The sequence below is a fragment of the Poecilia reticulata genome, chromosome 6 (genome assembly GCF_904066995.2).
Source record: "Poecilia reticulata chromosome 6, P_reticulata-male-v2, whole genome shotgun sequence".
Lineage (NCBI taxonomy): Eukaryota > Metazoa > Chordata > Actinopteri > Cyprinodontiformes > Poeciliidae > Poecilia > Poecilia reticulata.
Window position 1 is genome coordinate 1799846 of NC_088835.1, and position 26922 is coordinate 1826767.

The 26922-nt window shown below is 37.8% G+C and overlaps 1 protein-coding gene across 1 annotated transcript in view; it reads left to right on the forward strand.

Moving 5' to 3' along the window:
* The window catches only part of kitlga (kit ligand a), a 39932-nt gene extending 16269 nt beyond the window's left edge, over positions 1–23663 (forward strand). Inside the window, 9 exon segments of the mRNA NM_001297464.1 lie at positions 12455–12562; positions 13165–13221; positions 14441–14593; positions 14723–14897; positions 17466–17531; positions 19531–19628; positions 19854–19963; positions 23428–23491; positions 23602–23663. Of these exon segments, the coding sequence (NP_001284393.1) occupies positions 12455–12562; positions 13165–13221; positions 14441–14593; positions 14723–14897; positions 17466–17531; positions 19531–19628; positions 19854–19963; positions 23428–23458 (798 nt within the window). The 3' untranslated portion in view covers positions 23459–23491; positions 23602–23663.
* The last annotated feature ends 3259 nt before the right edge of the window (positions 23664–26922 follow it).

Here is a 26922-nt window from a genome sequence, read left to right on the forward strand (position 1 = left end):
CATCTGTGATGTGAGCAGAAGATTAAGATAAAAACATCCCTCTCTCTGACAAAGCAGTGGACTAATGCCATGCGAGGGCCTGCGCCTCACATTGATCAGATTATGTGGAGAGGGCCGTGAGGCCGGCGGTCTGGAGAGCCTCATTCAGCTTAATGGCACCTCAACTTCAAAGTGGCGGTGAAAAACGAGATGAGGACCATCATCCTCCACATCGGAGATGGTGGGCTTCACATGGCAACGTCTCCACAACTCGAATTCGTCTCGCAATGACGGACGGGCTTTCTCACGGAGGGGTATGTCTTTTATCGGATAATAGATATTGTAACAACAGAAGTTGCTGCATTGGCTTCATCCTCTTAAGAGAACATCTTGGGCCTGTGTGAGCATTTTGTTTTGGGGTGTAGGCGTGTTTTTAATATCGCAACATGAGTAACAGCATGCTGGGGAGATACCGGCAAAGTCAGTGACAAGAAGTCAAAGCGATTTTTCTCACCGAAGCCCCGCCTGTAGCTTGATGTGTTTGGCATGAGCTTTGTTTGCAGGGCACGAGTGTTTTTTGGAGCTTTTAGAAGGAAACGCTGTTTGTTTTAGATGGTTATAATTTAACCAAGATGTTTTCTCATCTCCTTTCTTGTTGAGGCAAGCGAGAGCTCACAGTAAGACGAGGTTTTCTCAGTGTGCTGTCGACGCAGTAGACTGCATCAAAACATTACAAACTATCCAATTTAGCTGCGTGGGAGACAACGGCTGATATTTTATCCAAACAACTCCAATTTCACAGTCACAGCAAGAATGGGAGAGATTAGATTTTGCAGTTGTTTGTCCTTTTAGAAGAACATCCTTTAACTCACAAGAGCAAAGTTGCGAAACTTTTGAGAAATGTCTTGCATATTTCATAATATTCATAGGCAGTTAACTTCACAGACATGTTCAGAAAGTATAACATCACATGTGTCCTTTAGGGGTTCCAACACCATCTTTAAAGTGTGGAATAAATTTTCAGAGATTAGAAGTCTGACAAAAAAAAATCTGGTATGGCAAACATGATTGACTTTCCCCACTTTTCACAAAGTGGCAGCATTATTATGTATAATTGACTTTTTTAGCTTTACGTCATGCTCTAATGTTATTCCCTCCACAATAACCTACCTAGAATTTTGCTTTGATTCTTTCATGCATGTTTGAGAAATCTTTTAATCTCTCATGGCAACCATTCAGCTGTGCAAAACGCCTGGATGGATCTAGCTCCGCTTTCAAGGACAAGGCTTCTCCACGGAGCTAAAGTTTCCAAGCCTCTGCCTTACAGAGCAGCAGTCCCCGTTTTACTCCTCCACTCAGCTCCTTCAGACTAGCCAGCAGCAATTAGAAAATACCGGATGGAAGTGCACATGTGCTCCTCGTATGAACTACTCCTCACTGCAACGCTGGTGAAAACCTTATTAAAGAATTAATAGAGGAGCCATGTTGTGATGACTTCCTGAAGGCAAAGTTTCAGAAAGAGCAGGAGTTTCTTAAAGAGACAGACCCAATTTCAAGGCATGAAATTACAAAGTGGCATTTTTCTTAAACAACCGAAGGTAACATAGTTAATTAGATGTGGACATGAGGTTCAACAGTTACATTTGGCTTTCTTTCAAGAAATCTGAGTTGAGAAAAACGACTTGTGACAAACAGCCACGACAATACTTATGGTTTTTTTGACCTGGTAAATCTCATTATGTAGTCAAATATTACAGCTGTCCAGAAGAACTTAAAGTTTTTTCTGAAACAACAGGACAAGGATGAATTCAATTTAGGAAATCTAAATTAACGCCCAATTTCAAAGCATTAAAATACAGTCAAAATTCCTTTATGTCACATTTTATATATGTAGCATTTTTATAACACTACTAATGTCACCACTACTCTCTAAGATTAGGATTTTAAAATTGAGCTTTTCTTTGAGTGTAGATGAAAGACCCTGCATTAATACTCAGAAATATTTGGAACATCAACTAGCAAGGATGAAAAAGTGTAAATATTTGAATATCAGATAACCTACCTCGGCTTTATCGAGTTTTTGTTAAAGATAGAGATATAATCGTCAGCAGCAGGCATTAAATTTTTTTAATAAGTAGATTTTGTACTCAAATGATCAAGATGCTTTAAAATGTTAATATAAACTATTGGAATAAAGAGAAACCCTGATTTATTTTTTGGTTTTGCTTTGTTTTGTTTTGAGTGTTAAGAACAAAGTACTTCAAAGCAATAGCAGAAGTTGAATGTTTGGTAGTTTTATGGTCACCGAACTCCACTGAGGAGGAGATTTTATGGCTTCTTTTTATGTTTCTGTACCATGCGTAGTGAAAATGTATATTTTCTTTTAAATGTTGAGCTTTGCACAGAATCTAAGTCATGTATATGCCATGTTTTCCTGAGCAACACCAAGCCCTGCATTGCTTGGCTGTGGCCCATCGTAAGCAAAGTTGCCCTTTGAACTGCTCTAACATCTCACAGACATTAGCTTTATCTGTTGGCCTAATGTGGCTTTTATGCTGCTGTAAAAACTGCCATCCCCAGCAGATTAAATACAGTGATGGTGTTACATTTTCATACACTCATCATGGGCATCAGTGTTAGCAGATTTTGAGACTTTTAATATTTCAGGGTAATGTGATTACAACAGCTATGGGGAAAAAAGAAATGTTGGGGCTCAAATAGGAATTTATTGTGGATTTTTTCTGATGCTCAAGTTTTGAGTTCAGGCTTAAATGCATCCCCGTCAATGTTTGGCTAAATGTTCCTCACAACATGTTATGTTGTCATAACATGTTGAGGGTTTTGATTTTGCATCAAATTTGACTGTTATTCGCTGTATAATTGCAGTTCATTTAGATTAGTTGGTTTACCTGTTCCCAACATTTTCAAAATGGTTGAAATCAACGCTTTGGAAAGTTCATGTTGTTCTGTTGTACGTATTTTATATCCCATATCTCAGTTTCTTTTGGGATTTTTTTTCTGTTGGAACACCTGGTTGTGTTTATATTCAACCATTCAACTGTTCATTTTAGGTGAAGCTGAGTGGCAACCAGGTTGACATACAATATAAAAGCGGGTTATTAAGTATGTCCCAGGCACACAGTGCCATTTTATAGCACAATTAAGCGACTATATTACCTTCAGTTGTTATGAAAATGCTGAATATATCAAAAAATAACGTGAAAAAAGAAATTTGTCTTTGCATCTGATGCGTTAAAATTGGCCTCTGTCTCTTTAAGGAAGTCCTACCTTTACCACTCCCGCTTCAGCACATTATCACAGCAATGCTTCTCCATGAAGCCGTTTACAGCTGTTCTTAGGAGCTCAGCAGATGCGCAGTTACAACAAGTGTTTGCTCATTGCTGCTGTCACTAGTCTGGAGGAGCATTCTGCAGAGAGGGACTTCGGCCGGGGACAGAAGCTCTAAGGTGAAACTTTGGGTAAATAGATGGTGCTTCGCATGAGCAGCCGTTATGGCACCTCTGAATAGTTGGGATGGGAGATTCAAGAATTTATCAAGCATGCATGAATGAGTCAAAGCAACACTCTGTATGTATTTGGTGAAAGTATGACATTACAGCTTCATATAAAGCCAAAAAAAGTCAGATTTGCATAATATTATGTATCATAAGATTTGCATAGAACATAATAACAAATGCTTATATCAGAAGGATCAACAGAAAACAGAAAACCTCAATGTTGGTGTTTTACTCAGAGCTAATTAGTTTTTATTTGAGTTTTTGTTTGTTTTTTTATATGCTGGATAGTTGAGAAGCAAAACTCTGGAAGTTTGAAGCGTAACAGAAATGTGTGGCAGAATTGTCAAGACATCAGCATAATTGCAGCAAGATGTTCTTCTCTGTAGCTAAGCAATAAAGACTAAGCTCAAGATGCACATGTGGATATTATTAAGTTTTTCCCCTCTGGGATTAATAAAGTATCATTCAATTGTGGTAAATTTGAATATATGCCTTATTAAACATCTGTCCTTCATGACTCCAGCGACTTCTGTCATCAATTTCTTTTGTCCTGAATCAATGACATCTTTTGGACAAACACAAAAAAATGGTAGACATAAATATGCAACACTCTCAATCCAGTGTCATTTAATAAAACTGAATAAAATATGGATTTGAAATGTTCCATCAAAGTAAAGGAAGAAGAAGTTTAATGCAGCCCTTGTGTCTCACAGACACTCGAACATTCGTAGCCCAAATGTTTTGGGATAACATTTGGGGTCTGATATACTCAGTGAGCTGATTCCAAATTTGACCAACCTCTCTGTTGCCATGGTAACTGTTCGTAAAGTTATAGATGTGACTATGTAAATGATAGAAGTGTTGCTATTAATGTCTTGGCAGCTTTATGGCCACCAAACCACACATAGGAGAAGATTTTATGGCTTCTTTTTATGTTTCTGTACCATGCGTAGTGAAAATGTAGATTTTCCTTTAAATGTTGAGCTTTGCACAGAATCTAAGTCATGTATATGCCATGTTTTCCTGAGCAACACCAAGCCCTGCATTGCTTGGCTGTGGCCCATTGTAAGCAAGTCGCCGTTTGAACTGCTCTAACATCTCACAGACATTAGCTTTATCTGTTGGCCTAATGTGGCTTTTATGCTGCTGTAAAAACTGCCATCCCCAGCAGATTAAAAACAGTGATGGTGGTAAATTTTTCATACACTCATCAAGGGTGAGTTTTAGCTGCCTTTGAAGCTTTTAAAATTTTAACTCAAGGGCAATGATTTAAAAACACAACATTTGGGGCTCAGATAGGAATTTAGTGTGGAACTTATTTTTTAATACCCACATGAATAAAGCTTTCAATTTAAGCACTCATCCCAAGTAATATTATTTTTAATGCATACTGGTAGTAAAGTTATAGATATGAACTACATAAATGTTAGAAAAGACAAGGAGACATTATTGTCCCACAGAATCTAGGCTTACCTACAGTTCTTTGTGCTGTGACAGTTCGCAGCACAAAAATAATCTATAATCTATGTTCCTCTATTGACAAAAAAACAAATCAAGTGAAATTTTATTTTTTTAAATCTGCAACTGTATGGATGGATATAGAAAATGTAAATCCAGTCGTTTTAGTCCTCTTGGTCTCAACATGGCTGTCTTCACAGAGTGAACTTACTGATTCTGATTTTTGTGGTCAAATTGTCAAACTTCACCTCCAACTCTAAACGGTATTAGAAATAGTGCCAAATGGAACTAAAATTGGGTTAATGTCTGTGTCGTCATGATAGTGATATGAATATATGATTTTGATAAAGTACTTTTTAAAAAGTCAAATAGTGGAAGTCAAACAGTCACAGGCCGGAGCTGAGTGTTGAGTTTAGACAGTAGAAGACAGATCCGGTTTCTTTTATTTGCTTTATCCCAACTCCTGTCTTTGAGTGCACAGCAAATAAAACAGTTTTTTGTGCATTGCATTTAAGTTTTACTTTGAAAGAGACTGCATTGGCTGCTGCAACTCACAGGGCTTAATGCTCTGCCTAATGTATGAAGCAGGAAAAACATTGAACTAAATGACAGTATTTTATTCCACTGAAACGCCATTGAGATGTCTAAGGAATTATCAACGGGACATATCAAAATAGAGAATAAGCATGAATTGACTCATTATTGATCTGTCATTAAATGTAACTAGTAATCTTTATCTCATTGGCAAGCAAGAATATGCAGTAAGTCACAGCATGTGCTAAGCTACGGTCTTTTAACTGTTCATAGCAAACAGCTTACCCTATCCGGGGCTTCATAACTATGATCACAGTGACCCCTCACCAGCTAAACACTATATTAGAGGGGAAGTATTAGGTAAAATCAGATTTTTGTTTTAGCTTTGCATGATGCTATAATGTTATTCCCTGATCAAAAACACAACCTGTGGTATTGCTTTCATTCTTTCATGCATGTTTTGGAAACTCCTTTATCTCCATGGCAACCATTCAGCTGTGCAAAACGCCTGGTTGCTCCTCCTCTGAGCTTCGGTTTCCAAGCTTCGGCCTCACAGAGCAGCCCTCTCTGCAACTCCCCCACTCAGCTCCTTCAGACTAGCCAGCAGCAATTCGCAAACACCTGGTGGAACTGAGCATCTACTGAGCTCATTATAGGAGCTACTTGTCAGTGAAACGCTGGTAAAAACATAGTTAAAGGGTTAATAGAGGAGCGATGTTGTGAGGACTTCGTGAAGGTGGAGTTTCAGAAGGAGCAGGAGTTTTATAAAGAGACAGAGGGACAATTTCAAGGCGTTAAATTACAAAGTAAAAATATTTGATATATGTAGCATATTTTTAACAACTGTTGGTAACATAGTAAGGAAAACACCTAATACTGCCCATATAAAGGAATTTATAGCACATTTGCATTATGAATATAATCCATCCATTGATCCATTTTCTATACACCCTGTCCCATAGTGAGGTCGGGAGGGTTGCTGGTGTCGATCTCCAGCTAACGTTCCGGGCGAGCAGCGGGGTTCAGCCTGGACAGGTTGCCAGTCTGTCGCAGGGTATAATGAATGTAATGTTAAAAGATATTAGTCAAACAGAGAACTTAAATTTCAGGCCTAAGGCCAAATTTGAATGCTGATAAATCTCATTATGTAGCAGGATGTTACAGATATACTTAAAGATAAAGTTGCACTGTTATGAATATGATCAGTGAGCGAGTGTAGAGTATTACTGATGAAATGTGCTGTTATCTTGCTGCCATTTCAGGCATACACACGTCAGTGATTTTAATGATGTATCGCGTATCGTAACGGAGACACTTTTATCAGCAAATGTTCTTCCTACATGGCCCGGATCAGTGTCAGAAACAAGAAAAAATATAAATCCTGATTGTCGCAGTGGTGGGTCTGATGTTTATACAGAGTCGGGGAAAATCCAAGAACATGAACACTGCTGTAGCAGTATGTATCAGCAAAGTGTTAAATCCTGTCAAGAGACTGTCAGCGACTCACGGACAGGAATGGATTTCCCCTAAGGACAGATCGACCTCAAAGCAAAGAAACAAATAATTACGCTTTATCCAAATCTGGGAATCCTGCCATTAGGGAATCATTTCTTCTTCTTTTTTTTTTCTGCTACAAGATTTATACCCCATTTACTATATAATCAGATTTTATTGGCTTTGACAGCAGAAGAGCATGTTACATCTTCTATGTAGAAAAGCATTAGCTTATGCCCTTTCCAGACTCTCACTAAGTGGGATCATCAAAACATTTACTTTCCTTCCGTTTCACTCGACCATCAGTAGTGCTTTAAAGACAGATATGTTTTTTTGGAAAGCGCAAGCTTGTGCTAAATAGTTACAAAATTTAATCCGGTGCTCTGCTCCACAGGGCCTATCAGCTCACCAAATTTTTACGAACATGTGTTTCTGACAGCCACTTCATAACTTGTCAGCACGGGGAGGTCTGAGGAGAATTGAACCTCGGGCTTGTAGTCAGCACAGCTCCTTTAATAAGATTGTTTAGTTTTTTTTTTCCTCCAGCCTGCTGCTGTGTTCGCATGCTGGGAATCTGTCTCTTAAAAACATACCGCTGTCATCGCTCACCTTTCATGTCAGATCCCGCTGCGAAGCCAGGTGATTTCGCTCGGCTTTATTGCCCTCGCAAAAAAAAAAAAAAAAAAAAAACCCATGGGGATCACCATTAGCTTAAGAAGAGTAATAGCAGGGATTTTCTGCTAACAACTCACATCTGCACTTCTTCCAGGGGTATGAGCTCGGGCTAAATGAGCCGATTGACTCGATTTGTGAAACACACACCACTGATATTTTGTAGGTGTTGGAAGATCTATTCAGCTATTCATCAGCTATAAATCTATTCAATTTGATGTTGTAACATCAAATTGCTTCAAAACAGTTACGTAATGTGATGTTAAGCAGTGTGTGTGTAGTGCTGTGAAGAAGTATCGGCGTGCTAACAAATGTCTTCTGCTTTTGCCTTGGTTTTCATCACGCTTACTGTACATGTTTCAGATCATTGAACAAGTTTTAATGTTGGGCAAAGAAAACATGAGTAAAAATAAAGTTCAACTTTCAGGCAAACAATTGATTCAATCAAGTTTCTGTATGGCACATTTCAGCTTTACATTATGAAAATATAAGTCCTCTGTACAGTCACCATTTGTTAAACCAGTTGCAGACATTTCATTAATTTTGTCAAATGCAATCATCAAAACACATCAAATATGTTTGTCAGCATTTATCTTATTATGGGTCTCAAGCAGCTCTTAACAGGTTTGTTTTTTAGTCTTGATTTAAAGGAAGTCAGTGTTTCAGCTGTTTTACAGTTTTCTGAAAGTTTCCATGAAGAAAAATAAAAGGTCATTGCTTTCCTTAAACCCAGTAGTTGTGCCAATCTTTTCCTCAGGTTTATCAGTAAATGCTGTATACCCTTTCCAAAAATTGTGGAACAACTCTGGTTTCCTCTGTTTCGCAGAACAGTTTGAAAGCAGCTCTGCTGGTGGGTTTTTGAGCAGGAACTGTTTACTCCCATCATTTCTCCGAGTTTATTTTCCAGCTGTTTGTAATGAGAGTCTGCTCCTTTTGAAGTCAATTTTCTTTGAAACAACCGTTGCAAATAAAAAACTCCTGAGTTAACTCCTCATTCCACTGCAGTGTGTCGGTGGCGGTCAGCCTCGGTGCTTTTTCTAAAACAAAGAGAAAATAGCAGGAATTAGGTTTTATTGGGACCAAGCAATGATGTGCATTCAGTCAGTTTGAAAATTATGGCTTTTCTCTGGGTTGTTGTTTTGATCATTATCGTTTTCTTTATGGTAATAATATGGATATGGCACACCAACTCACAAATGGCAGTTTTGCATAACTCAGACTGGAGGAGGAGGTTGATCATGTTTGGTCATGTGACAGTGATGATGATGCAGCAAAGGACTATGGGTGTTTAACTGAAGCAAAGAAGCAGTGGTTGTCAAAAGTGTATTGAAATTTAAATAAAATATTTCAATATGAATGTAAATGTTAGTAACTGTTGGTTATCTGCCATAACATCAATATGATATTGGATATTTATATCAGCTCAAAGTGTCGTGGTTAAGATGATGTATTTTCAAGCGGTCTACAGAGTAACACAGTAAGTTAAAACACATAACAGCAAAGGATATCGATGGAAGCACCAACAGCAATTTTTAACCATCCTCATATTTTGTCTGATATCATAAGCACTGAGTGTTTATCAAGTTTTAATCTCGTTGTAATTGTTTGAGTCTCTTATTTTGAAGTAAGGAAGTTAGTAGTACTTGTGTTTCTCTGTGCCAACAGAGTTGATTAATAAAAACTGTTCATTGTCCAGACTGGCAGCACAGTTTCCTACATTACTTTATCCTTTTGGCTGTGAAAACATAAAGCGGTCTGATTTTCAGTGCTTTTTGGTGTAAGAAGAACGAAATGCACTGACTACTGATTCTATAAAATCTTTGCTCTATTTTTGGAAAATACATAAATGAAGATTTGAAGTTTATTTTCCAAAACACTTGGAAAATCTCATCACTCATTTTAGAAAAACGACCCGTCATAAGGGGTGTCGGAATGATGAGTACTTTTCTAAGTGCCGGTTTAAGAGGGCAGGAAAATGTGGAATCGGTTATTCACATGGAACGTGTTCAGAAAGGGAAACATCTAAACAATATGGGTCACTGCAGCACTGGAGTTCCTGAAACCTGGATTACCTGTCAAGCAGCTGCCGGTGTCCTGCAGTCGGTCAAAACAGTGAGTGAAGAGGCAGCGTCTCATAGACGTACTAGTCAACTTTAAGGACTTGGGAGGAGCTTGATGTGGGCCCCATTGCGTGTTTGCATGTTGCAAGCTGCTTTTCTTTTGGTTATTTCCCAGTACATGTGGCATGTTTTTCACATATCTATGTAGATGGACACAACATATACAAATGAATCAAACGTTTCCAACATCGGACCAATGGGATTTCTGTCATCTTAAGCGGACTCCCAGTAGAGCCCTCACTGAACTCTCTGATGGCATTGCTGTCTCATGAGGTGTTTCTTAATCTGGAGACATTACACTGTCTTCACTGTCAAATACTTTATTAATTCTGGAGCACAAAAAGGTCTCCATTGTTTGGTTTATAAGAGACTGAGTCTTTCTGTTATAGCTGAAGTTTCAGTGTCAATCGATGAAGAAAAATCAGTAACGGTTCCAAAAAATCAGGAGATAAGACGCCTCAATGTCACTGAGAACATACCATTCTGTCAGCATACACAAAAGAATATGTAGTTTGAATTTCATGTATTGAAATTTTTTTGTAAAGTGCCTTGAGATGATACACGTTGTGAATTGATGCTGTAAAATAAATTGAAATGAAGTTAAATTGACTTCAACAGCAGGCATAAGTAACATTGGTTGGATTCAATCTGTGTTTTTCTTGAATGTTTTTCAAAGACTTCCCAGGTCTGCTTACAATATATATCTTTATATATACTGCTCAAAAAATAAAGGAAACACTTAAGTGTTCACTTAAGTGTTTAAGTGTTCCCTTTATTTTTTTGAGCAGTGTATATTTTTTTACTTATGTCATCAAATTCTTCCACTCTTATATGCTAATGAAATGCCTTTAATATGTGATGTTGGATAATTGTTCAGTTTGGCCTGAACAATGCCAGGTCTCCCTGTGCACCAAACTCTGTACAGGTCAACCAATCAACTTGGCAGTGAACATTTTATTCAACATAAAGGACAAAATGACTTTGTTCATTTGTTTCCCATGCTTCCCACCCATAACACTCACATATACTCATCTCTGTCTGTTGATTTGAGTGGATAAGCTGAAACTGAGGTGAAAACCTCTGTACCCCATCTGCCTTTTACATGATGCCTTTCCTTTAGCCTTTCCTGCTCTTGATGGAGCATTGTTTCTTTCCTTTCCTGTTTTGGTTGGGCTTGACAAACATATAGAAAGACCTGGCAATCTGGGAGCTGCAGTTTGCGTGAAACATTCTACAGCTTTTGTTCTCTCGGCTCTAGTTTTTCCTCACGAGAACCAAAGAGGCAGCATGATCAGAAAATCTTAATCCAAATAAACTGCGGTGATGAACGCCGCTGCGCCTGTTGAAGCCTGGTTCTGTGGTTAAGTCAACAATGATCTCTTAATTCCACTCTCTTTACAGCTTTAAAGCTGTATTTGCCATGGAGCTGGTTGCCATTCAAGCTTGCCGAACTAACTCGGGCAAGGCGGTGACTGGCCCTGATCTATATTAAGAGAACAACTGCAGGTCCGTTGCATAATATTGTCGGATTGGAGCTGACATCAGAAAAGAGGTCAACCAATGGCGGCTTTCTGCTGGTGAGCCTTTAAAGTATCAGTCGGTAGATGTGTTTACATTACCTGGCCTTGCTAAAGGGGAGTCGCTCCTTCAGACATATTCAAAGCCTTTCCTTCCTCAAAACAACATCAAATTCTAAAAATATAGCTCTGTTTAAATATGTCCGCGCTATCTGTAGTCTTTTGTCGCTCTGTGCCTCCCATGCATTGTCATTCGGAACGTCAGCCCACAACCCCAAAGCAGTAATCTCACAATGAGAATGTCATTAATTGTTAAAGGCTCCACAGGGTGGCTTTAAATAAACCCTGTGAAAGGTTTATTTTTTTGTTTCTTTTGTCGTCCGTTCTTTTGTCGAGAATCATTTCTTACATGTCAGTTAAGGTAACAACCAAAAGCAGGTCAATTAAAACGACAGATTGTGTTAGAAGTGAACAAAGATTTTCCATTTCGATCGAAGTTATACTGAATAAATTTACACTCCTGAGTTGTTTTTTTAGTGTCTTATTGTTTTGTTTTGTTTTACATTGTCACCATTTCGCTAATTCACTCCTGTGGTCAATTTGGACGTGTCATTTATGTTATCTAATCCCAAAGAGGAAGCCAGCAGATATTTGAGTGATTTCAAATATGACACTTGTTTTCCTCTCTGACCCTGGTGACACAGAGGAAAACCTGCTGATACGCTAGTTTAGTTAAAAAAAATAGTCCAACATTTTGAGGGGTAGAGCTAATGTTATGTTGATAAAGACAAAGTAATATTTTTAGTAGAAAGTTTTTATTTATTTATTTATTTATTTATTTATTTATTTATTTATTTATTTATTTTTAGAAGCACTAGCTGTCCTGCAACTAATGATTGTTAATAATAAAAAATTAATATATTTTAGTACACAGGTGCACTCTAAATTTAAATAAAAAAATAGTTTGTGTTTTCAAAAGAACAAAAGTCTCTGAAACACCGACGTCATCACTGTCTGCAACAGACGGAAGAAATGATTTTAAAAAAACTACTGAAGGTCCTCACGAATAATCGATGTTGCTCAATTATTAACTATCACCGGGTCATAATGAGACTGGATATGGATCAACTGATTGCCAATTGTTATGTCTCTTGATTCACAGAGTTGGATAGACGTCTGTGTCCATTTCCTGCTGTTCATGACGCTTGGGGTACATTCAGCTGCAACTGGAAAAGTGGTCAATGATATTGACAGAAGAGTCCCTGATTTGGTAAGAGTTGGAAATTAAACCGTTTAGGCAACATTTTCAATGATGAATTAGAAACTGTTGGTGTTTTCTGTACACAAAATCACACTAAACATTTCCTGCTTTAGATCAGTCAAGACATTATGTCCATTTAGTAAATGGACATAATAGAAATTTATATAGATTTTCTTGGTGTTGGGTAGAATTGACTGTAGTTATCACCTCAAGCTTTTCATAATAATTTGTTGTAATTCCTTTTGACAGAACCAGTACAAGTGAGTCAAGTCTGTAGTCTGCCCTACTGGCTACTGCAAAGCATTGACGTTGTTGTCCACTTTCAATCTGATTTAGAAGACCAAGTAGTACATTTTCTATTTGGGAGAGACATCGGGCCCAAGTTTTAATATTCTGGCAGAAATCTGGAAATGTTGCTATAATATTTCCACGTAAACGTTTTCCCTCGTGATGCTTTTCATTTTGTTAAATGCACCTTTTGCATACTAACCCTAAAACAGGAAGTGTTTAGTTTTATTTTCTGAAAATAAATGTGTGTGTAAACGTTTGGATTCCGGATGTCTTCAATAAAACAAAAAAGGTTTTTACTTTTTCTACTTTTGTTTCAACAGAGACAAAATATTCCAAAAGATTATAAAATCCCCATCAAGTTCATTCCTAAAGAAACGGTAAGTCGTCTTCCTCTCTCCCTACGTTCATTCTTTAATGAATAAAAAAAATAATTTATTGACAATTTGGCTTATCAAATTGTCAATCAATCAATCAAGTTTATTTGTATAGCACATTTCAGCAACAAGGTAGTTCAAAGTGCTTTGAATCATAAAAACACAAAAGTTAAAAGTTAAAAAAAACAAAAAAAAAACGTTCAGTCGACAATTGAGGAACCAGGAACAAACGTTACATTTTGATGAGTGTCATCATTAAAATCATCAATTTACATAAAATAAATTGATAAATGTTCAATTTATTACAGTTCAAAAGTAACAGGTGTATCTTTAAGCTTAAAGAAACTCAAGTGTTTCGGCTGTTTCGCAGTTTTCCAGATGTTTGTTCCAGATTTGAATTAGAAGCTGAATGCTGCTTCCCCATGTTTGGTTCTGGTTCTGGGGATGCAGAGCAGAACCAGAAGACCTGAGATTTCTGGAAGGTTGATACAATGACAACCTTTGCTGTAGCAATGTATCAACCAAGTTTTTTTAATCTTTAAAGTATTTTGGTTCTAAGTTGTTCAGTGATTTAAAAAACTATCAGCAGTTTATTTTAAAGTCTGTTCTCTCAGTGGAAAGACTTTAGAACTGGGTGATGTGCTCTATGCTCCTGGTTTTAGTCAGAACACCAGCAGCAGTGTTCAGGATCAGCTGATTTTTTTTTTTTTTTAGGCAGACATGTGAGGACACTGTTTCAGAAATCAATGCGATACACGCATGGATGAGTTTAATACCTTTAAATTAAAAAACGAAAACTTTCACTACCCAAACATTAAGACCACTGAAAGCTAAAAAAACAAACAAACAAAAAACACTTGTAAAAGAGGCATTATGGCAATCACAGGTTACTCGTAGTATTCCAACAACCTAAATTTTATGAACGTTTCATCAATAACACGGTGGGACAACCAAGACATTTGGCCATGCAACTGACTTTGAACTTCCAAACTCATAGGATGTGATGGATTCTATATCTTTTATCTCAAGGCAATAATCCATCAGTCTGGAAGACTCTATTGTCTCCAGTTCCAGACATCCCAGGTCATCCTGTAATGCCCGCATGTGTCCATTTCTTTCCTGATTTCTTTAAGTGATACCAGCTGTCCTGAGGTGACTTTCATTACTAAAACTGTTGCATATTTTTCACAGATTTTCTGTCTTTTTGTTGTTTTTTCTCCAGGGCGACATGTGTTGGGCAAAGTTAAACCTTTACTACTTGGAGGAGAGCTTGAAGGATTTATCTGAAAAGTTTGGAAACATTTCATCTAATAATCTCAACATACAAATACTCATCCAATTCATTGAAGAGAAGCGGATAGGAATCAGTAATATGGCGAGTTCCCATAATTAATTATCATATAAATGACTTTGCTGATGATCTAGAAAACTTTACAGTGGCGTGTGGTTGTATTTGATTATCACTTACAACTAATTGCTAGTGCCTCTGTTCTCATCCTTACAGGATACACAAATGTTAGAGTTTGAGTGCCACTACAGAGATGATAAGTGGGAAACAGGGAAATACTTTAACTTTGTCGAGGAGGTGTGTAATACTGCAGACAGAGAAAGACTTGAAGAGGAATGTGATCCACCTCCCTGTCCCACCACACCGATACCAACAGAAGAATCCTCTTCAGGTACCGTCGGCTTCATTCTTCTTGTATTTAGAGGGAAAAATGTGACTTAGATGTGAACCTTAATAAGAACCAATCAACAAATATTCTGCAGGAAAAACTCAGTGACGTCTTTAAAGTTATGTGTGTGATGACATAGATGAACTAATATGTGTGGGTTTAGGTTAGTTTGACTAACATATAGAATGTTGAACTTTATGATTTGCTAAGAAAGACAGAAAGAAGCAAAGGAAGAAAGAAAGACAGAAATTTTCACAAACACGTTTATTCACTCGGTAGTGATCCATATAAACGTTCAACTCAACTTCATGGCAACGCATTCATGAATGAAAGTTCAGAATTATGAACAATTCTAAAATGAACAGAACACCTTCGTAATCCCAGATGTTTTGAAAAACATCCAGCTCAGCCATTTTGAAATAATATTAATATTGTGCTAGTCACACTCTTGAAAAGCTGTGTACAATTAGTATTCCATTCAAAATTAAGTTAATATTTTCTACTCGAATAAAACACCAATTTGGCTTGATAAAGAAAAAAATTCAACAACTGTCGTTTTTTCTTCTTCTTTCTTTTATCACATGAAAAACCAAAAAATGAAACTGTTCTGTGAAACCTTCTCCAAATCCCTGAGTAGTGTAAACAAATCCACTGTTCTAAAAACCAGAAAGAAAGAAGCTGCCTTTCTAGTGATCATAAATAGAAGCTGCAGTTTGTTTTCCCAAAAGTGAGATTTTTATAGCCATATGAAATGTTTCTGCTGGATTTTGTGGAATACGTGTAAACTACAATGCTTGAACCGAACTGCTTGTTTGAGAACCTCAGAGGGTTATATTAATTCAGACTGTTGCCGAATTTGAGCTCATAAACTCTCTCCTACGTAGCCAATGCTTTAGTGTGTGTCTGATCCTCTTCAATAGCTGAATGGTGGCCTAAATTCTTGTAAAACAAAGAGCAGACTGTTTTGTTTTTGGCCTGAGGGGGTCTCAGCACATGTAAATCTTTTATCCTATGGACTCAGAAAAAAACAGAGAAGAAGATCTCATGTACAGATATAAGTTTCAAAAGGTTGTTTTTTTTAATCTATGTACAATTGCTCTAGTATACGCCGTCGTACACTTCCTTACTGCAGATCGTAAAAATTTCATTTAAATCTGAAATTGTCAGCGACTGGAATGCATTTAGTTCCAAGACAAGAAAGTACAACATGTTAGAGGTCAAGACAAAACACATTTTTCACAATATTTTGGGGAAAAACTACAAATCCAAAAAAAATTTAGAGAGAGGAATCTGTGAAAGTTGCACAGAACTTGTTCATATTGACTCCCCATGTGTTTTGGTTTTTAGACTTGTTTAATTGTGAGGCAGTCCAAAGGGAATATATCCTTTTCAGGTTAGACCACCCAAAAATTTCAATTCACTACTTCAACATATCTTCACTCAAGTGAAATAAAAAGTGGCCATCCTATTAGTTACTTAGGTTTCATTAAGTAGGAGCAGAAAATAATATTTGGTAAAAATGCTACTGAAGTACTGAGTAACTGACCAGATTACCTGATTGAATATTTTAAAATAATGTCAGTTTATAAACTTAGAAATCAGCTATTTCTGATATTTTAAATACTAAAATGAAGGAGAAAAAAAGTTACTCAAATAAACGATACTACTAGTAACTAGTTATTAAATGCATAAAGCTAGAACAACTTGTTATTAAATTGAAACTACAGCTGTAAACTCCTTAATGGACTTTATCGCCACCAGTTTGGGAATACAAGTAAATTCTGTGGGAATTTCTTTTTTTTTTTTTTTTTTTTTTTTTTTACATGCTTTTGGGTGGCTTGTTGCACAAAGACCAACAGCCCACCCAAAACGGACCCCCTTTTGGGTCCTAAAAATGCTTTGCCTTCATATCAAAAAAGTTCACAACAAACTGACAAAATGTAGAAACTGTCTGAAAATCTTTGGGATCTCACCGGAACCACTGAAGGAAACGTACCATTTCCACCGTCTCAGAAGCTAATCTCCAAATCCTAACCAGCAGCAAGCCGTGCTCCTGCTTTGCTTACGATTGTGAAACTGCTGCCACCTGGTATGGAGCATTGTGAGTGAGCTGTATTTAGGGCAGATCTCTTGTGGCTTTTTAGGAGAAGCTTTTAATCTGCCACCATTATTTCCACACAAGAACTCAGCAAGATAAAAACTCAGGACTGGCCTCAGTGCTTAGAATGCCCATTGAGACACGGCTGAGTCACAGGACTAAGGGAAGATGTCCCAAGGTAGCGCGGTGTTTAAAAGGAAGAAAAGGGCTGAAACCTGATTGTATACGTGTTGATTACAGAGCAATCTTCCAATCTTTCCAAAGCGCTTTTCTTTTTCTTTTTTTTTGCCACCAGATCAGATGTTTTTGTGTGTTGTTTGGGGGGGCTAAAAAGAGTATCTCTGAAGTGACTATTTAGCACCTAACAATGAATGTTTTCATCATCAGACAGTTATGCTTCACTCTATCAGTCTTTTGTCTTCAGTTTTTGTCGCTGTCTCCTGAACTCCCTTTTTTTATGTTCTTGTTTTCAGCTCAGTATACGTCAGGCCAAGACACGTCACACAGTATCGCTACTAAAGAAATAGCGCGCTCATCAGGTAAAGTCTCTTATTAACTTTTTGATAGACTAACTTTTTTTTCATGAACTTACTCTTGGCCTGTGATTTTGTACAACTGTAGAAACAAAACAAAAATGATTCAAGGGTTTTCAAGGTTTTGTCCCAGAAAACAGCCCAGATTGGGATTAAGTGCTGGGTATATGATCCATATTTTAGTTACAACCGTGTAATGCAAAATTATTTCCGTTTTTTTTTTTTTTTACATCAGCAGCAATTCTCCTATTCAAACATCTCCCCCACACATTCCAGTCCTGCTTGCAGGCTGTTTATTAAGACTCTTGTAATGGTGAGCATTTGCTCTGAATTGGGAGGGATTTTGCTCACATATCAGAATGTAACCACTTCAAGGGAGTTGGTTTGACATCTATTTGTTATATAAATATTGCCTTGTGTACTTCACACAATTTCCCTTTAGCCTGTCTTCTGCCGCAGCTGTGGGTGAATAGGAAGTCTGTGGTAGCTAAGTTCAGTTAAAGTTGTTTCCGTGGCACCTGGGTGGATTTTGTAATGTCGCAAAGGTATGACTGGTTTCTGTAGTCATGAAAAAATGTAAGAATCTGGGAGAGATAAAGATTTGGGACAGATGGTGTCAATTTGGAAAAACCTAAGAAAGTAGTCAAGTCCCATTGGAGGTGAATTTATCTTCATCACTGCAGACGAAGCGTCTGCATAACATAGCATGAGATTAAGCAACATAATCGTTGGGTTATTGCTATAACTTTTGTCACATTTTAAAATCAAATGCAGTGTTGTCTGTATATTCTATAAACTTCAAGGCATCTTTTTTTACCTACATACAAAAACATGCATAGCAGCCTGGATTAGCAAGAGATCAAATTAGATTTGGCTTCATGACTATGGAACATCTGGAGATGATGATGCAAAGAAGGATTCTTCATAAAATCAAGGAAAGTTATAGACAACCCTGACCTATCCTCTTCATGAGACTGTCTTGGGAAGGCAAAGTATCTTCAGTCAGAGGCTTTTTCAGATTTACTGCAATACATACTGCTACAAGAGGTCTTTCCTGCCAGCAACAATCACCATGTAAAATAACTAAATAATTAATGAGTTACAACAACATCTAACTTCCCTTTGGGGTTAATAAAGTACTTTTGAATTTGAGTATCAGATACCTTGATTTATGCCTTAAATAAAACCCTAGGCAGAAATGCAACAGTGTGTTGGATGAATAGCATGATACATAAATGCACAGTTTCAACTTATGTTCATCTTTAGGGAGTTTTGTTACATCCTACATTTTTGCTCAGAAAAGATCTCTGTGGAAACCTGTAAAAAACACAATATAAACAAGATAAATTAATGTTGTTTATAAGAAGTTAAATGAAAACCAAAGACTTGTCTTTACCTTTATCGTCAGCTAAGCTGTACATGTTGGACTACTGAAAATATCCCCTAGCCATCCACCAGTGTTTTAGTTGAACATCAACAAAAAACCCTGTTGCTTACAATATAGCTTACTGCAGTAGTTAGCTTGAAAAATATGCTCGCAAGGACGAGGCGAAAACTGATGACGAAATGACACAAGAAAACAACAGTGCCTCACTTTTGTAGGGGTTAACTTGGCCTACCAAATTCTCTATTTCTTCAGAGCTCTGAGGATCTGAGACATTCACTGGACAAACGATAAAGTGAAAATTCAGGTTCCAGCTACTTACTTACACAAGTTAATGGATCTGCTGCAGACGGGCTGCTTCCTGATGCCACATCACACCAGATGTCTAACGGTGGTTCTACATCAACCGTTTTAGCTGATTTTTGCTCTAACAGAAGGAACCTTTTGATAATTTCACACAGGGCGATTGTACAATCAAAAAAAGGCACTAATTGATTTCTTTATCTACAGTATGTCAAATCCAGTACTGGCTAGAGGCAAAAGGTTTAACAATGCTTTAAAGAATTACAACCTGTTATTAGGATTTTTATGAATTTTCTTTTTTCTGTTTTTCCATTCCAGCTTCGTTGCCAAGTCCCCTTCGCCAGGTGGTGGAGAAAAGCCTTTTCTCCTTACTGTTTATCCCACTGCTGGCCCTAATCTTCCTGCTTGTGTGGAAGGTGAGCTAACGTTTAACCCCTGACATGAGGCCATAAAACTTCACGAGTCGCTCCAGAGATAATATCTGTTTCTCGGGGGGTTTTATGGTGATGTCGGAAGATACTTGTTTCTTTTTTCCACAGCATTTATTATAACCATCGGCAGCCTTTCAACTTTCCGCCGACGTTACAGAGTCTAGTGAGCGTTTGGCACATTATTTATTTATTTTTTTTAACCCTTTGCAGGTCAGGTCAAGAAGGAACGTAGAGCATCCTCGATCAAATCGTGGAGAAGAAGAAGGCTTCACAGAACCAGATCCGATGGCACCTCAGCCGGACAGTGAAACGTCAGAAAAGTAAGCTGCTTCTGTCATTTTCCACAGCTTGTGCATCTTGCAAATGGATGCAATTAGCAACATAATTGTTATTTGTGTTCTTTTTGTATTTTGTCTAATCTCTTGTCATCAATGATGTGCGGTCTGGATTCGGTTATTCTAACTTCTGAGGATAGAAAAATCTGCAGTGACCAAGAAAGAAGTGGAAACACAAACCACAGTCATATAACTTGATAAGAAGCAGGTGTGCTCTTAAATGAGCGATATGCACTGTAAAAACTGCGAAGTGGTAGTTTTTTTGAAAGAATTGGGACTTTGTCCAAAGGCAGGGTTACTATACAGTTACACTATGAAAGGTCATGGAACTTCAAATCATAAAAACGACAGTAAATCTGGACTGCAGTGCTTCAGCTGTTAGAGCTTTGAGAATTTGCATTGAATTTGTAAAGCCCTCACCTTTACTTGACTTCCCCACCTCAACCCTAGGTTGGGTTGAGGTATATTACAATATATTACGCCTACGATATAAGCGTAATATATCGTCACAGTCAGTAAAAAGGTATATGTCAGAAGTATGTAGGGTACTACCAAAGCTGAGTAGTTTTCATATCGTATTTTCTTCCATTTAATTAAATACACTAGTTTTAGAATTTCCTACTCATTTAAACAGAAAAACAGTATGTCAATATAACATTAAAAATGCAAGTGCAAATACTCCACCTGTCAGGTTGAACTACAGTCTTCAATAAACTCATATCTTGCTTCTGCTGTCAATGTTTAATCCAGCAGGAAAACACTTTTGCCGAAGCGGGAAGCTAGCGTTAGCTTGTCTGAACTTTGTTTTTATATGACATGTTCATAATTCAGCTCATAGCACCTTTCAGTGCAGTTGCAGTTAAGAGTGTGCCAAACAAAACTTTCAGAAAGACACTTAACACTCAATTTTGGATGTTGTAGAACTAAATATGATTGAGCTGCACTAAGGGAAGCGCTCCACAGCGACTTCCACCAGCTCCTACAGACTAGTGCCAGCAGCAATTAGCAAACACCTGGTGGGAATGCACGTCTGCTGAGCTTATCATGAAACTACAGCACTGCTAAGAACTGTTGGACGCAACATGGAGGAACTCTGTTGTGGTGGTATGTTGGAAAGGGTTGGAGGTTTTTAAAGAGACTGAGGCCGACTTCAAGGCATCAGATTCAGCCATGATATGAAGTCAACATTTTTTTAAAGTTATTGTTGGTATATACAGCAATTTCATACCATCTGAACATAACATTTCTCCCTTAAAGGAGAAATCTCAGGTGAGGACCATATTTGTGGTTAGTTTTAAAGTCTTACATGAATTAAAAGATTAATTCAATTTGAGTTGGCAGCAGTGAGGAGAAGGATGAAATCAAATGTCTTAAAAGACATTTTGAGGTAGGATAGAATAAATTATCTGTATAACCAACCACCATTCCCACCAGGCGTTTCTCTCCATTTAACAATACCATACGTGAAACCCCAATTTTTAAATTACAAAACAAATATTCCTACTAGGCTTCACAATATGGGGACGGTCTGATGGAAAACTCTTATTGGTTTTAAAACAAAAAAGTTTTTTAATCAGTAATAAATGCCAATCCCTTCTTTCTGGCCCACTCTGCTGCTCACTTTGTATCTCTTAAATACAGCTCTGGAAAAAAATTAAGAGACCACTTTGACTGGTTGGTTTCTCTGGTTTTACTTTTTATATTTATATGTTTGAGTAAAATAAACTTTGTTCTTTTATTATATGAACTACTAACAACATGTCTCCAAAATTACAAGCAAACATTTAGTTCTTATTAACAGAAAATGAGAAATGGTCAAAATAATAAAAAAGATGCAGTGCTTTCAGAACTCAATTAATGCAAAGAAAACAAGTTCAAATAAACAAGTTCATTTAGAAACAACAATACTAATGTTTTACCACAGGAAGAGTTCAGAATCAACATTTGGTGGAACAACCAGGAGGTTCTCAATGAGGCTCTCAATTTGTTCCAGAGCCGTAAAACAATCTCTTCTTTCCTTTACCCTCGATACTAGTGCCAGCTAAGTAGTACTACTCTTTGAAACAATGTAATTAATGATAAATTGCAAATATTCAAAAACTAGACTCGTTGCTACTCAGTCAGTCGCTTCAAAATTTTGACAGATTTCCTTTCTCACACCCATGCTGTGCATGGTTGGCTCTATATTCAAGCCAAACTCTTCCAGCAGGGAAATGGAAACAGTGTCATCTGAATCTCAAGGCTACAGTTTCTCCAGTAAATCTGCCATGGACAGTCACAAGGAAGCATCGCACGCAGTCCGCGAACGAATGTAAATCACCTGAGACCAGCGCATGACGCACAGAACGGTGAAATTAGAATGTGTCTATTTTTCAACGAGGAAAAATGCCACATTCAGACGACGTTAGCGATTCATCCAGATACATTACGGCACATTAAGATCTTCTTTGTTGTTTTACGTACAGTGGTCACGCCGCTTTCACCCGATGAGGGTTAAAGCATTCAGTGGAGCAGCGAACACGCTGCCCACTGCCATCACCATCTGCAGAAACACTTTAATAAAAGTTGGATTAAGTGGAGTAAATGATTTTTAATGATTTTACAGCGCCTGGCTAAAGTATTCACAACTCTTAAACGTCTTTACATTTTACAATGTTTCAACCTCAGTCCTCACTGTTTTTAATGGGATTTCATGTGATAAACTGGTAAAGCACCACACCACTGTGACGTGGAAGCGAAATGATGTAGTGTGATGTTCAGTTTACGAATAAAAATCAAGAAAAGAATTGTACTTGACATGACTATGTAATCTTTTCTAAACTGCTCCGGCTCATCTATGTAGCCTGTGCAACGTGTCTCTAAGCAGGAATCTTCAAGCCTCCAAACTCTCCTTTAGACTTTAATTCTAACTACACAATGAATATTCTTTGAGCTGCTCATTGTGTTGTTGCTCTGAACGTGTTGTCCTAGTGTTGTCCTGTTGGAGGGCAAACCTCCAAAGTCTCAAGTCGTTTCCAGCCTCCATTGGTTCCATTCATCTTTTTGAGTTTTTTTTTTGTTTGTTTTCTGTGTTTTTTTTTTGTTTGGGTTTTTTTTTTGCAGTTTTTACAGTGGCTTTCTTTTGATCCTTCCATAAAACTCAATTTTTTTGGGTGGCAATCAAATTCTACTTGCTAATCTGGTGATTTACGAGTTCAATTCGTTTGATGTATTTAGAGGTATCGGAGTAAAAGATTTTTACGCCTCAGGATGTTTTGAAAGTCTCATGCAGTTTTGTTTTATTTTCCATTTCACGACTACGGATGAATTTGTGTTGCTTACGCACAAACAAAAATTCCAATAACATTCATGAAGGTTTGTGGTTCTGACATGACAAAATATTAGAGGTTTAACAGCGAGATGTTTTTGCCTGGACGGCGTCTAACGTTCGCCCTGCTGTCCTTTCCCAGAAATGCGCTGAACATCCCCACAGAAGTGTAAAGCTCTGCAAGTTCGAGTGCACCAGCATATTTGGTGAGTTTTTATTTTTATTTAAACGTGGTGTCCTACATGAAAGCTGGGAAAAGAAAGGAAATTGACCTTCTGTACTTCTCTAACACCTTTCTCCACATTCTCCTCCCCAGGGCTGTGCTCTTCTCTCTCTCTCTCTTTTTCATCTGTTGGTGTTCAAAGGTGAAAGACAAACACGAACCTGCACACCACAGTGAGACTGCAGAGCTTGAGAGGCCTGTTTTGACTGCGCTCCAGATTCACGGTGGCAAACATTGACTGCGACATTTGTCAGGTTTAATCAAACCTGACGCTGTTTTTTTTGTTTGTTTGTTTTTTGCTTTTTTATAAGACAACATTATCCCCGTACTTTTTGAAAAGGACTAAAGATTTTAGCCGATAACCCATACCCATCCAAGCCGTAGACTCTCCCGGCTCCAAGCTAATCCATCGTGACCTGCTGCAATCTCTGCATCTTCCACCCTCTGGGAAAAACTTTGCATATTTATCAACTTCTTTTTTTTTCCCTCCAGGCTGCCATGTTTGCTTTTTTTTTCCTACTTCTCTTTTTTTTTGGCCTGCTTCTCAGTCGTCAAAAAACAAAGACAGTGTGACTGAGGCCGGCAATATCTTGTTTGAACTGGGGCATGAATTTCTACCTCTGGTAACGCTTCATGTTAACCACATCCTCAACAGCTCCCCCACTATTATTTTCTTTTTTTTATCCTCCAATGTCTGAGGTTCTCCAAAGAATAGCAGTGCTGAGTGTGGTTGGCCCCAAAGTTTAGTCACAGTAGTCTGGCTTGTGTATGTTCCCAAGAAGAAGAAAAATGGGGGGAGTGGAGGGTATGATGTATTTATTTATTGGTGGTTGGCACTCAGTGGCTACTCTTCCAGAGCTGAAAGATATTGTTTAAGGGCACCTTTTACTCATGGGTCACATTTAAAAAGTAAATAAATAAATAAATAAACAAATAAATCTCTGTACCAACATATTGTAAAGCTGAACACATTATCCTCTTGAGCAAATTATGCTGTCTATTCCAATGTAGTTGGCTGTCTATATATATATATATATATATATATATATATATATATATATATATATATATATATATATATATGACGAGCAACTTTGAATGTGTGAATTATTACATGGAGATAAAACATGTATTAAAATATGCTGCTTTGACTAACCCCCCATGTAGGCTGTTCAGAACTGCTAATCCATAAACTGGGATGACATGCGTGGATCCACGTTGTTTTCAGATTGTAACGTTTAGTCACACAGTCAGAAGCTGCGGTTTCCATTCCGAATGTGTGCAAATCTTTGTGGCTATTCTGCTGATGTTGGGAAAAAAAAACACACACACACACACAATTTCGCAATTGCAGTGTTTCTGTCAAGTAAGGAATAAAATTAGAATCGTACCAGAATAAGTTTGCTCACGCGATAAGTTGTTAAAAGTCCTGGTCAAACAGTTACATGAGATGTATTCAGAATTTGCTCAACATGTATCGGCCAATCAGAGGAGACGTCGGCGTCTGATTCAGGCGTCAGAGCGACATGCCCCGCTTACTCGGAGCCGCTACGTTAGCAGTATTTTGGAGAAATTGTAGTTGGTGATTTTACATAAGAGTTATGGATTTAACACTTTAGAATAAAACTCAACTTTTTATGAACTATGATGCTATGAGAGCTCTGATAGAATCAGCCGGACGTTGTCTGGTAACGTGGCAATAACATCCGCCTGTTTCCATCGCAGTTTTGTGAAATACATCTATTTGGAAACGACCAAAAAAAATCATCTCATCCTAGAACAAAAACATTTTATCTTAAGTGGAGCATTTCCATGAATCTGATTTATTTTCCTATTTTTAATTTGCATAATCTTATGGCGAATGGAAAAGCAGCTAATGAAGGGACAGGATTCATAGCCAGTGATGGCAGCAGTTGTCGTTCCTCAGTAAACGTTTGTTAGTTTTGGCCTTTTCTTTCTTTACACATCCTGCGTATATGCTTTGCAAGGCACAGCCTGTTACCACGGAGACCTTCAATGGCCATTTTCATCTGAATGAGAAAAAAGTAAAAGATGTAAAAAAAAAAAATCTAAAGTCTGTTTTAAAATTCATAAACCATAAACCAGCAGATTAAATCTTTAAATGTTTGGCATAATTTCTGCTTATCATCTGTATTATTGATGAAGCTCAGCATAAAATACAGCCTGAGGTATGTGAGCAGACTGATGGTGCTGTTTAGGCATCAATTATCAGGTTTCCTGTCAGAAAACAGATTGTTGGGGGACATATGATCACATATTGGTGTTATTGGTGCCATTAGTTAGGAAAAAGAAGGCATGTCTAAGCCATGACCACTGGGATTTGCAGAAAGTAAGAACTATTGTTCCCAAGTTTTCCAGGAAAATGTCTGACAACGTTTTAGTCACAACACCCTGTCTGAAAGTGAAGTACGTAGCAGCTTATGAGCAGTCAATATCTTACCTGCAATAGAAAACTATCTTCATCTATTATAGATGCAGATTAATTAGGTCTGACCTCAAAAATAGTCAAGCGGTTTATGTGAGTTCAAAGAACCTTTAGGCTCTTGTCTCATTTGAAAAATGTAGAGTTCACAATACGTTACTGGAGTAAAAGTGGAGTTAAATGCAGCAATCCCTTTTTGTGGCAAAGGACGTGGCGACAGTGGAGTGCAACCACTCTGTTATGACCGGAATCTCCCCCAGCCGTCCCGGTGAACCGATGCGCGACAAGCTGGCTGCACCTTTCTCTGTGAGGCAGTTCTGCTTTGGAGTCTCAAACAAATTCGCCACAACCGTTATCTGACCCTGGAGACTTTCTGCTCTTAGAAAACCCTTAGAAAACCTGTCAGGGTTCAAAAGATAAAATGAATGGTGAACACTGAGCTTATCCCAGAGAAATGACGTGCAAACTAAAATATATATATATTTTTTGCCTTAAAACACTGTCCACGGAAGTGCACTGTGACCCCATATCTATATTAAATAGCTGCAAAAATGTTGAGGTCTTCACGGTTAACTTTTTTACTCCGTGAGTGTGTATTAGAAGCAATCATCTGCCCACAGTTATCTGAAATTAGCAGGCATGTTTCTGCACTTCCTGTCTCCATGAGCAAGGAGCTCGGCATCGGACTATAAAACTACTTCAGATCAGACCAAACATGACGATTAAGAAAAAAAAAAGGCTTGACCTAAGAAGAACCACGTAGGTCAGAAAGAAAACAGAGCTGAACATGATGACAATGCAAGTAGGAAGTTAGGAATGAGAGCAGGACACGCTGGTTGTGACCTTTGCAGTCAGACAACCAGCTGACGGGACGCTAGAATCTGTTGCTGGTTCTAGTGGATATTTCACATCATCATCATCATATTTGTGGTCTTATATTGTTCTATTTCCACTCTTGTTTCCGTGCCTTG